Source organism: Bombus vosnesenskii, unplaced genomic scaffold (genome assembly GCF_011952255.1).
Source record: "Bombus vosnesenskii isolate JDL3184/JDL3185 unplaced genomic scaffold, Bvos_JDL3184-5_v1.1 scf7180000013273, whole genome shotgun sequence".
NCBI classification, from domain to species: Eukaryota; Metazoa; Arthropoda; class Insecta; order Hymenoptera; family Apidae; genus Bombus; species Bombus vosnesenskii.
The window spans coordinates 4184486-4197112 of NW_022882931.1; the positions used below are offsets into that span (position 1 = coordinate 4184486).

General features: G+C 41.2%; 1 protein-coding gene across 1 annotated transcript in view; it reads right to left on the reverse strand.

Moving 5' to 3' along the window:
- Positions 1–7621, reverse strand: part of LOC117231704 (diacylglycerol O-acyltransferase 1) — an 87745-nt gene extending 80124 nt beyond the window's left edge. Inside the window, exon 1 of the mRNA XM_033490375.1 lies at positions 7035–7621. Within this exon, the coding sequence (XP_033346266.1) occupies positions 7035–7153 (119 nt within the window). The 5' untranslated portion in view covers positions 7154–7621. The remainder of the gene's footprint in view (positions 1–7034) is intronic.
- Positions 7622–12627: the final 5006 nt, after the last annotated feature.

The window sequence follows — 12627 nt, forward strand, 5'->3', positions numbered from 1 at the left end:
TTGAAATTCCAAACTTTTCATTTTCATTTTTATCGCAATTTACAAATTCTATTAACTTTATTGGGAAGCTTGAAGTTATCAGTTCGTTATAGGTATCGTCCTCAAATAGCTGTTCGGTATCCATAAAAAGAAAAGATGTTTCGATCGAGTCTATTCTTCAACTCTAGTTCAATAAGGTTTCTATATTTTTATCTCGCGAACTATGAATGAACCAGCATCGATACAGCTACTACGTCTCGCAAGAAACCGGTAGGTAACACTTGATGCGATCCCGAAATGCGAGAGACGAGGGGAAAGACGAGCACCCACAAAAGGGAGCACGGCACTCGCGTTTCTCTTTCATCCCCTTAGCTGTTCCTCGAATCTGAAGTCAGTCTCATCGGATACGGAAGCGGGGAAGCCGTTGTACATACAAGAGCGGACACGAAGATGAGAGGAGGATGGGTAAAAAAGGACGGAGACGAAAGGGCGTAGAATGGCAGAAAGGGGCAGCAGGTTCATAGGATTCCCGTATCTGCCTTGCGAATCTTCCTGACACCGGAACCCTCGTGAATATTTAAACGATAGACGGATATACATATATTACCCGTGTAATGAGGGAGGAAAACTTGCCGCTCAGCCAGCCGCCACCGGCGAATCGGGAGCAAACGAAAGAGAACGGGCAGTAGCAGGAACAGTAGAGGGTAGAAGAATACTCTAAATGATTCATGAAGGAAAATTAAATGGCGCCTTAAACAGATCTTCTTCCTAGCCCGATTTTCGTTCACCTCGTCTTCCTTCCGTTCGTCGTCCTGTTCTCCTTCCAAGTTGGAAGCACACCGGAATCGATTACCAGGAGCCACGGTATTCCGTCTTTCTCGCCCCCTGTCTATCTGTCGGTTCCGTCCGCATGTCTGTCTGCCTGTTTTATTGTCCCCCATCCTTTCACCGCGACATCCCTAACTTTCGCCGTTGCATTCCTTCCGTTCACGATCCCCGAGGTTCATCAGAGTTCCCCCCTCGCCTGTTGTAAGAAGACAGCCTCGTTGTTGGAAATATAAATCCTTGTTCGACAAGGGTAAAGTCGGAGTTAGGAACGTTTAGACTTTGAAGAGAATTCTCTCTCTTGGCTACTTGGATTGAATTTTTCTACACTCCACTATTTTTATTACGGTAACGTCAATAAATTTTCGCTGGGAATTTAGATACGGCTTTTAACTGGATGTATTTCAATACTACGATATTTCCTGCCTAACATTTGGACAGCAGCGAAATACCATTTTAATTTTAGTTAAAGCGATTCGTTTATTTTAGCCGTTTTCAATAATCGATTTTGGCAAGTAGATTCCGTGAATGAATGAATTCCAGGGACGAATGAATCGCGGCCGGTGATGTGGATCGTGCGGGGCAACACCGAATCCAACCTCAAAAACCGCAATCGTCTTCGTGCCTAATCCACCAACGCTCGTTCAGTCCCTTTCTGTCGACGTAATCGCTTTCCATTGTTCTTCCGGCTGATTTCACGCGCGAGATTCGACACCAACGCCGCAATCTTCCGCGAAGAAAAGAGCCGTACGATGAAAAGGGAGGAAACAAGAGGAAACTAGAAAGCGACGGCCGGATTGACAGCACAATACCGTTAATCCTCATTCGTTTCGAAGTCGTGTCAGCCGAAACGGTGGCGCGTCGTCCAGTCCGTCCGATGACGAAGATTAAAAAGTTTTTGCCTGACTAGACGAATCTCCGAAAAGAAAAAAAAGAAGGAATCAAACGTCGAAACAACTGGTAGATAACAAATAATGCATTTTCTATGAAGGAAATAAGACAGCGAGGAAAGCTTCGAAAATAACGAGACCCAAGTATCGCTAGGTACTTTTTCAACACCCGACGCTGCGAGCTACGAAAAGGAGGTGTTAGTTCGAACACGAAGGCTTGTGATAATGATACGAAGCCTGGGGATGGTGATGATGAATGTGCATGAGCGGCAAATTAAAATCCTCGAGGAAAATCTTGCGCATTCCCTTCGCGAGTCGTTCAATACTGTAACACCGAATGATTATTTCCATGTACATACACATGCATATATCGAGGAGAGAGAACGCAAAAGAATGTCCGCGAAATAATCACCAATCTGCTCTGCTTCTGCTTCCTCGTAGCTGTTATCGATTCGAATATCGAGCCCAGAGACTGGATAAGAGCAATCCAGCAGTTGGAAATACTGCAGAAATATTAGCAAATAGTAGGTGAGAACGTATTGATAACACCCGAGAAAGGGCCGCAATATATGCGAGAGAAAGATGGGGAGGAAAATACCTGGGATATCATTGTTATCCGCCTCTCATTCGACTATACATTAGCGAATGATTATTGCCCTTCAGCAATAGCATGTCATTTCAGGGCACAGACAGACATATTGGAAAATGTTCATACTGGAAGTTAATGGCATTCTTCGCCGTCTAACTATATAACGTGTAATTACAATCCGTGTCACTGCGAGAATAACAAACTTTTTTGCTTTGAAATGGACGTTGTTGGGTGAATATTTTACGGATAGGCACTGGCTCTACCACCAGAGCGGAAGTCATCGGGGATTAAATTCAATTTACGGGTAAACACATGCGAGCAGGATGTTCGCATCGAAGGATCGTGCAAACGGAAACTTTAAAATCAATCTGGAATTGAAAGATCGTGCAAGCCAGACATAGCTTTCCGTGTGAATTCCTTCGACCAAAGGGTTTGATCATTCGATATTCACCGCGTCCAACGAACCCAAACGCGCTCGCGCCTAATTGCAAAGTTGGCGAAAACAAGAAGTATCTGGCAAACACGGAACGGGTAAATACAGTAGGGCTCGTTTGTTTAAGAGACGAAGGAGTGGTGTGCCATCTCTGATTCTCCGGCATAATGGACGATCTCGGGCAAGAAAGCGAGAAGCGGGGGAGGAGGTAGAGGAGGAGTGCGAAATGGGGAGAAGAAACAACTAAAGGTAGAAAGGTGCTCCTTCGCGAAGAGCAAAAGTAAGAGAGAAAAAAAGAAAGGAGACTTGTTTGCAGGTCATTATAGCTTGTCAAAGGGGCAAGAGAAGATTTCACTGTGTTTTCGGTAGCTGACCTCTCGCTAATAAAACAAAACTTGTCGGAAGGATGTGTTCTGAAATAAAGCGCCCCTGGCATCATCATCGCCAGTGTTCATCTCGTCTCGCTAATTAACGTCCGTTTGCACGAGATGATAACTCCATCTAAAGTGACTACGTTTATTTCTTTTGGTCTCCTACCACTCCTGTTTCTTTCTTCCTTTTTTTTTTTTTTTTTAGCGGAGCCTTGTTCGCAACATTTTTCCCGCCAGTCTCATCGTGTCTCTAAAATCCAAACAGAAAGCCTCATGAATTTTCTTTTAGTCTTAACGCTCCTCCAGATTTAATCCTGTTTTTAACGCATTAATTTTTGATCGCGCGCTCGATTAGACCGTGGACTTGATTAAATTTTTTTCCACGGCGGATAGATATTAAAGCCACACGCGCGCGCGAAACTTCATAAATCTGAACAAATGGAATTTGCCCACTGCTCTGGCTTCTCCAGCCGCCGACCATCCTCCCTTTTTGTTTACGGAGAAATATTAACGCGAGTTACAGCTTTCCCTCGGTACTTTCACGAACGCTCGAGGATTCTTTGATTAGCGATTCTGATTGCAGGAACGCGGCAGGTCGCGGAATCTACGTTTTGAATTGGGTACGCCGTAAACCGATCATGAATTTATGATACTTCATTGCTCGCGGGAACGCGTACGAATTCACGAAAGTATTTCCGCGATATATCCCGGTTATCCTGCACTCCTCGTCTACCGCCGCCTCTTTTCCCTATCACAATATGCTTTTGCCTCGTCACTGAAATTAACATTTTAATTAAGAGCATGCTAGAGCAAACGCGCTGCCAACCATTCTATAGTAGATATTAACCTCGTCAGCTATTTTAGAAGACGTTACGAAAAAGCTTGGGAGGCAAAAGTTCAAATTAATATATACGTTACGATTCTCATTGAAACAAGATATGCCATATCTTGATTAGCTTTATTCAAAGATTAATTCCTTCAGCCTTGAATTATAAAGCTCGCGTTACGTAACTAACTCGCAGTTTAAACGACTCATTGTCGCTCGTATAAATAGCGTTCGATGGAGAAGCAAGAAAAAGGGAATAATTAATTACGGCAGGCTTATCGCGTAAAAAAAGTGGACAGGAGATTGTTAATTACTGTGAACAGAAGTGTGCGGTTTGTTCCAAGCGCACCTATGGGAATTATTCCGTAATTCGTACAAAGAGAATTCACAGCACTCTGTTGTTCCGATTCGCATTACCCAATGTGCACAGCGATACTGTGTGACCCAACAGGACGCGGTTTTTGAGCGTTTGATTTGTTAATTAATAGAAACCGTTTGCGACTGCATTTTACTACAAGCAACATAACATTCGGTATCGAACGAGCTGTATTGTCGTTTTAATTACGTGCCAATAATCTCTTTTTGATACTTATTAAAACAATCTAGAATTTTATTTGAAAACTTGTAACATATTTTGCTACGTTCATAAAATAAGATTATAAAATGTTTGCAGCCTTGAAATTATGATACTAGAGAATTGTGTAAATTAACATACTTTATTCTGTATGTACAATTTTATTTTGTAATTTGTAATTTACACAATATGTTAAGTACATTTGTATTTAAACGTAATTTATTGTATGAGTATTGATTTTTTAAGCGCATCTATTATCATAATTAATTCCAACGAATAGAACAGGAAATGTAGCAGTAAAATTTACGCGTGTATGTTAATACTGCGCTTTGCTATAAAATACCATCAAGTCCGCACACGAACAACTTTCTGTTTGTGTAACCGAAGCGAGCCACGATTAAGCCTGATATATTGCTATTTATATATCAGCAAAGTCTAATCTAATAGCGTGCAAATATATCTTAAGACAATTCAGTGCATAAACCAACAACGTTATCGGCTAAACATGATAGAATTCCGTGTACATACAATCTTCTGAGCGAAGAAAAGCAAGCATTATTTCAGGATTATTAACGACTTTAAGCCGCCATCAGAATATTCTGCGTTTTTCTTGCAATCTACGACATGTAGGATGATTTACAATCGCATATTGAAATCTCGAGAACTGCCTTAATTACTTTAAATTCGTTGTAAACAATCACGTGAGTATCGAATGAATTATCATAACTTAACAGATATCGAATAATATATTCTTATCGTTCAATACTACCGTATTAAGTCATAAAACGGAACTGAACGATCAGATGACTAAACGTCACTGCGATATTTTCTTCAATTCGTTAAAACTTGAGAGGCAAACGCCTGAAGTATTGACACGCAATTAAGATTCGTTCGGCATAAAACGGACAAGGCTTGATTTATTACAAAATGCAAGAAACGAGGAAAAAATATATAGTCGGATTAAAATTGGTCGATCAACACGTTCCGGAACCCGTTCATTACTTATTTCAGACGTCTAACGAGATCTTATTGATCGTAAAGTTAGGACAGTTAATTGTCATTCACTTTGCTTGAACTTTAAATGAAGCTTCAGCCGAGGTTCCCATTGTTTTCAAGCATGAAGCTCGAGTATCACTGTCGGTTATCGCGAACCTGGCATCGAGATAAGTTTCCCTGTTGCAAAGGAATGGGGACTGACGCATAAGCGTGGGGAGAGCGAAACTCAATAATTATGCCATAGCTAGAGAACGAATTATCTAGCTGTGTTTTCTTGACGTGCAGTTCCATTAGAAGAGGCGAACGGCTCGTTAAGAAAGTTTTCATTTCCACGACGTGCACTCAAGACTGCATTCGATTGTCTGTCCTCGTGTTCGTTCTACTGAATGAACTTTAAACAGCTTATTCCCACCTCCAACTTTGTTTCTGAAATCATCCACGTCACTGCAAATATTGACTATCGCGTTATTCACTTTCCTAAAACCAGTTCCTAATTTGTCGATGTTTAAACTGGTAACTTTGAAAACGAGATTTGTCTTCGATTTCTACACCAAGATATTCCATATTTCTATGGAGACATTCTTCGATAATAATAACGTCTGTAATACGATCCAGACGTTACGGCGTTGGTCGCTGCTTCTACTTTCTATCGAATTAGGTGCATGAATACAATCAAACAATTAAACACCAATTACTTGTCAACGTAAGTGTATACTACGTCTAAGACGTTACGTGAACCTTAACCCTGTTCCAAATGATAAAACTGTATCTTATCATCTCTTCAATAGTAGTGAAATATAGAGTTTATATCAATAAAAATTTGTACGATTTAAGCTACAAATCTAATGTTTAAATAGCGAAACCTAATTTTCAATTGATGTAACACTTGCCTTAAAAGGATATAATATTTTTATCAATTCCAAAAAGGTATGTAATGAATCTTTTTCATCTCATTAGCCCTAATTTGAATTCATTACTCCATATCGGAATATCTAAAAATCGCTCGATTCTGCCATAAGCATAAATAAAGCCTGATCAAATCGGATAGAAGAGAGGTGTTTTATCGTTAGCCTGAGTCATCTCAGATCACCTATAGAACAGATTAATTAACTAAGGACGTGGAAGGTATTATGAAACGAACTATAGGAAATTTATGTGCACTACACTACCGACTGACCTCCGCATCGATTATGATGTGCGACAGAACGGCGTGGAGGAACGTATGTTAAAACGAGAAAAGGAATGCAGCGTTCGAAGGAGGGGATCGTGAATTCACAGTTGTGCTCGATCAGAAACGAAACGCGCATGCGTGTTGTTTCGTAAAGTTGTCTGTTACGTTGGAGCAACTCCAGAGAATCAGAAAATTTTGTGTAACCGTATTCTCGTCGACGTCGATCATCGTCTCCTCAGCGATACTCCCTTACCGACAGTTTCAAACGATCATCGGAAAAAACGACAAAGTGTTTACGTGAACCGTAACAGAAATCGACTTCTAGTTCGTTTACACTCGAGACTGTTTACAGTCGTATATAACAAAAATGTAAGACTCACGGTTTGTCAGGCTGTGATTTACGTGCCAACATTTCCGCTTTTTGGATCTCCTCGGCCCGTGTCACGCTTTTCGTCCTCCTTAACCTCACCTTCGTGTCGTTTTCATGCTCTATCGTCATGTTGGCACTCTGCGACGAGGGACAAGTTCCACGCGCGCTCTACGCTATGCAGGGGTTCACACACAATCGTACACAAACTCACACGTGCGCAATTAGCTCGGTGAGTCGACTCACGCTTCACGTTTACACTAAGAGAAAAGAAAGCAAAACCGGACAAAAACTGATCGAAATAAAACGTTTACTTTCATTGATGACGCGATAGACCTGATGAGGATTTACAGATCGAACTATAAGATCCTATAGCTCCACCTGGTTTGTTTCACCTGCAAAGTGTCGATATAGCTAGACCGGTATACTTAATCTCTGGCGTTTTTATATAGTCAGACCACACACGCGATCGTGTTTACGAATAGACAGTCACGGTGATACTACCAGCTTTCATTGGCCTTCTCGGTCCGTTGTGTATTTATCTTTGTCTTCTATAGATAACTAGTAGTAACTACGCTTTTTCATAGGACCATTTCTCGATCACGTTCTCTAACTTGAATGTATTTTTTAATATAGAGGGCATGAGTGTTTTGCTTTTTTTGGCGGGTTATGCAAGCTCCTTTCAATTTGTTTTTTCTTGGTGGGTTATGTAAGTTTTTCACAATTTGTATTACCTGTATTATGGAAAAATAAAAGATGAATATTTTGAGTAAAGAAAAAAATAAATAATATGCAGACATGTTTTTCGACTTTGGCTAATTACATCGTGTAGCTTGGTAGAGGGAAGGTATTAAATAAACAATACGATTAACTAAGATAAATTTGAAGTGACTAACAGGAAAAATAAATATACCATGAAATGACGCAGTATAAATTCTTCTTATATGACTAACCAGTTATAGTGTGATATTTCGTAGTGTCTGTAATGTCTCCTACATAAAAGACTGGATAACTGAGGATCGTTCTAGTATTTAGAGCGGGTGCAACTCGAAAATTATATTCGCAAATCACTCTGCCACGATCTGTCGTTCTTAAAAAATTAATGCCTGTTTTTAAAAACGAACTACACCATAAATGGACCGTGCTGAACGTATTTATATTCTAGCTGGCTTGCAACAATTAGATGGTCTGGATCATCCTTCTCAAAAGCTAGACAGTTTATACAAAATGCTTTGTCAGTTTTTGCTTTATCAGATTGCCGTAGCTGCTTTGTCACGAACAATTACCTCGTTGTCAGTTGTAGCACGATTCATTAAACATACTGTGTAATTGTGTCCTGACTGCGCTATGTAATTTAACTTCTTCAAGGTTGTAACTTTAAACGCAAACGCGCTCAAGCAGCTTCACAAATGTTCCCCTTTCTCCAGTTCTCGCCGATGAAAGAAGCTGCTCTTACCGGCTCATGACATTTAAGACGCGAACTTCACGCGAATAATTAGGTAATTACTTATAATCTTTAGAGAAAATCTCGAGGGCTTAAACGTCAGATGAACGCGCGCACGCTCTGGACGCGTCCATTTTTGCAATCGTTTGGATAACAGCGAATGTAGTCCGCAATTAAAATGGATAATTACCGTGTATCGTAATCCGGCTTTACGGGTTGAAACTTCGTATTTTACAGTGGTAGTTACAATTTGATGGCATTTTTGTTCCTCTGTTTCTCGTAATAAAACATAATTCCCTCACCTGTGTTTTCACAATCGAATAAGGAAACCAATGATGTATCGTTCGTTGCTTCCTTTGAATATTCTGAAATTGAGTATGTTAAATGAGAAAAGATATATATACAATATGTACAAAGCGAATAATTGAGGGAGAGGGATTTTACATTAAATATGCTCAGTCAGAAACGCGATGGCTTAATTACAATTCGATTTAGATTCGTTAATACATATACATATTTTCAAATTATCAAAGAAAATTTTAATTGTTGATAAAATAACATTTACTTTTGCTCTTACTCGCTCACTGCTGTCTCTCCACGAATATCATTTCCACGAATATATCACCATGGAAAATCGTTAAAAATGATTTAATGAAATTCATTCGTGTTCACGCGGTAATTATCTTGACAAAATATCCATTAAGACTTAAGATATCGCAAGCTTTGCTTTTTGAGTTTGCCGATTGGGAGAAGCCCCCTCTCGCTTCGTCTCCATCTCCGTGCCGTGGAAACCCGGGAACTCCAATGAACGGTCGAAAGTTTCGGAGTAAATAAACTGGTGGCCAAACACGTGAGACAATTTCGCGTGTCAATTACGCGACTCTTCGAATCCTTGACTTAGCTGAAGGACCGTCGAACTCTGAAAAGACGAGGATAGACACCAGTTGGAAGAAAAGCTAATTAAAGTGGCGTATTCGAGGGCGGAAACCCGCAGATCCACGACAAACGCACAGGAAATCCGTCCCTTTAAACATCCCTAATGCCACGATGCATCCACTTCTGAGGATTCACAATTAAGCGCGTCTCTTGACGAGCATCGTCGTGAAACGCTATCAAGCTCGTTACTAATTATCTTCAGCCACGATGTATCAGAGCTCGCGAAGCGGAATGTTGCCAAATGTAACCACCTCACGTCGCCAACTGTAACAACACTTTCACGTTACATAATACATTCGTTTCAAACAAATTCAATAGTCTGACGTAAGGTAGTTAGAGGCAGTCGATTCATTTTTCAAGCTTAATTATGAGCAGTTCAATTTTAGATTTGTAGCTCAGGGAATGATAAGTATAGAAGTTGCTAAAAAGATAAGCAGGATAACATTTTTAAAGAATGAATCACGAACTTTCTCTTTTATTTTGTTTATTTTTATACATTCTTAACCATAATAGAAACAGTAAATTAATAAACATCTATACACAATATGAATAAATTACGAGCATAGTGACGACGAACAAGTAATCGTTAAATACTTCCTTTTATTCTTACAATCAAGGCATAATGTGGGAGATACACCGAATTCACAGGAATTACTTATGAATGACTAGAGATTGGGACCGAAGCGGATATTTATACTGGAATATCAGGAACGAATGAGAAGCAATTCAGAGAATACACGTGGAGATTTGACATGCATAGTGTTACGTGCGCTTTTGGCAGCACGTGGTAAGAATGTGTGCTGTGCAAGTGGAATTTTTAGGAATGCGATATGATCCAGAAGCGAGGGAGAGTTCCGCATAAATGATTACAGAGTAAAGGAAATTGAGAACTATCGTTATTAATTCACCAATAAATACAATTACCGTTATTTCATTTTATATTTTCTAATAAAAGTCTGCCAGCAATTCAACGTTCCTCCAGTAACAGGCGCGTTCCGTAAAGTTAGAGCTCAATTAAATTCGGCTGCACTCTATCAAAACACATTCTCCTTGGTTTCGTTTATCACGCGAATGAAATACAACCTAGCCAATGAATACAATGAGCCGATCGTGTGTTTGCTGTACCTAACCGCAGCGAATTTAACCTGCATTTTAGGCTGAAAGGGAACAGCTTAGCCGCGAAAGCTAGCGCGAATATATTGGCACGTACGAACAGTAAGCAAAGTCTATATTCATTCTCCGTTTCGCCTCGTTTTCCACCCGTACGCCGGCATGTACATTTCGAATAGCCGTTTCCATGTAGGGAGAGCGAGATACAGGCTGGAAGGAGGAAAGCCGTACCAGTCGTTTACGAACTCCCTTTATGGCCAACCACGGATATTACTGAGCACGGTGGCAAGCACGTTACTCTACATACGTAGTTACACGTCGACAGGATCTCCACAGACATCTGCCGACCCAACGGTAGAGCGGGTTTCCAGGATTCGGCGGCAGCGCTTATACTCGACAGGGCCCTTTTACTGGCCACTTTGCACCGACCGCGGTATCTAATATCCTCGGGACAGTGTCCTCGATTTTAAAAAACCCTGTCACGCAACGACCGTAATAAAAGGGACACAGGAGTGGGAAATGGGGAAATTCTGAAAATTGTGCGGAGGGCAAAAAGCGGGGAAAAAGCGTCGTTACCGGGATGTTGGTGAACGTGCAGCCTCTGTGAAACCATGGACAAGTCGATTAAACGATACCTAGCGCGGTCGAGTCCCCACGGGAGATCTTCTCTGGCGACGCGTTTTAAAATTGCACCACGCGCTTCTCTCGTCTCGCTGAACCGCCAGAAAAAATAAGCTACGGTTTATCTTTCGCAAGAATAGCACGTTTCGCGCTGGTTCCTCGACAGAAAAAAGGGAAAAAGGAATTTACCAGTACGGAAGTGTGATTTTTATCGAATGATCGTTCGATGCTGGAAAACGTCATTGAAGCTGCTCCGAAGGGTGTAATTCTCGGCGCCAACCCACGACGGCTACAAAGAAACTAGCCTTGTAACGTTTCATGTGACGTGATCCCGTTATCTGGCTACTAAGCGGTTCGTTAAACGTCTTTCACGAGCGTCTCGAGTAGATCGTCTTCGAGAACGACCGTACCTATCGTCGCGGTCGTTTACAACCGATTACGTGCCCAATGATCTCGCGTGATTAAACGTCACACGCGAAACTCTTGTAAAGAGGAATAAAAGCAGCGAATAGCAAGTTGAACAGCATTGATACGATCTGCCCGTGTTCATACATAGTTCGATCGTAATAATCGAACGATAGCGGTCAAAGTCCCGATCACGCGGAAAAATGTTGAGACTAAAATATCCTCTACGTCGTAGCATCATAGCATCGATCAAACAAAGGTTTCATTTATAGCGGAAAGTCGTGTAAATTTCCAGTCTATGATCGTTTAAATTTCGAATGGTAAAACAAGAAAAGTTACAAAATCGTATTAACGATTATCATCCTCGCGTGTACAGGAAATTGCAGAAGTTGCACGTACAGTCTCGCAAACATCTGTCAACGTCGAAACGTGTCTGGATTCCATCGAGCATCAAGTGGCATTCCTTCTTTCCTTTCTATTCATACGTCAGTCGCTCCAAAGAAAAGGAGGATCGGCGGAACTTCAACGGACCAAGAGCCCATGTACGAAAACTTTCGCAATATTGGTCGAAACATTCCCATCCTTGTATTATTGCCTTCTTGTTCTGTAAACCAGCACCGAAATAGATTCGGTGACCGACTGTATGCGAGATTCGCGCTTTGTATTCAGAAACCGTGTCGTGCAACATGGCATCCGGCCGCGCTCCTTACCACGTTGTCGAAATACTCTCGATACCTAAACTTGCCCCTTGATGTATCGTTATTGACCTCGTGGAATTGCAAATGATCGTACCTATTCGTCGTTCGCCTACTCTTTCGCGAATTTTGCGTCCAAACTAAATGAAAGAAAAAAAAACGAGAGAGAAAAGAGAAAAACGATACCGGTGGAGCGTTTTGCGGTGGAGTTCACCGGCGGGTTGGAATTTATTTTTCTGGGATCGAATTCCCTCGAATGGAGCGAGACAGCGTTAGCGGACAGTTGTTTCTTCGCGAAATTAATTCGAGCCCATGGGATCGTGGTAAAGGGCCGAACAAGCCCGCAGGACGACTATATTTCAAAGCCCTGAAAAGCTGCCGATACAATGGCACAG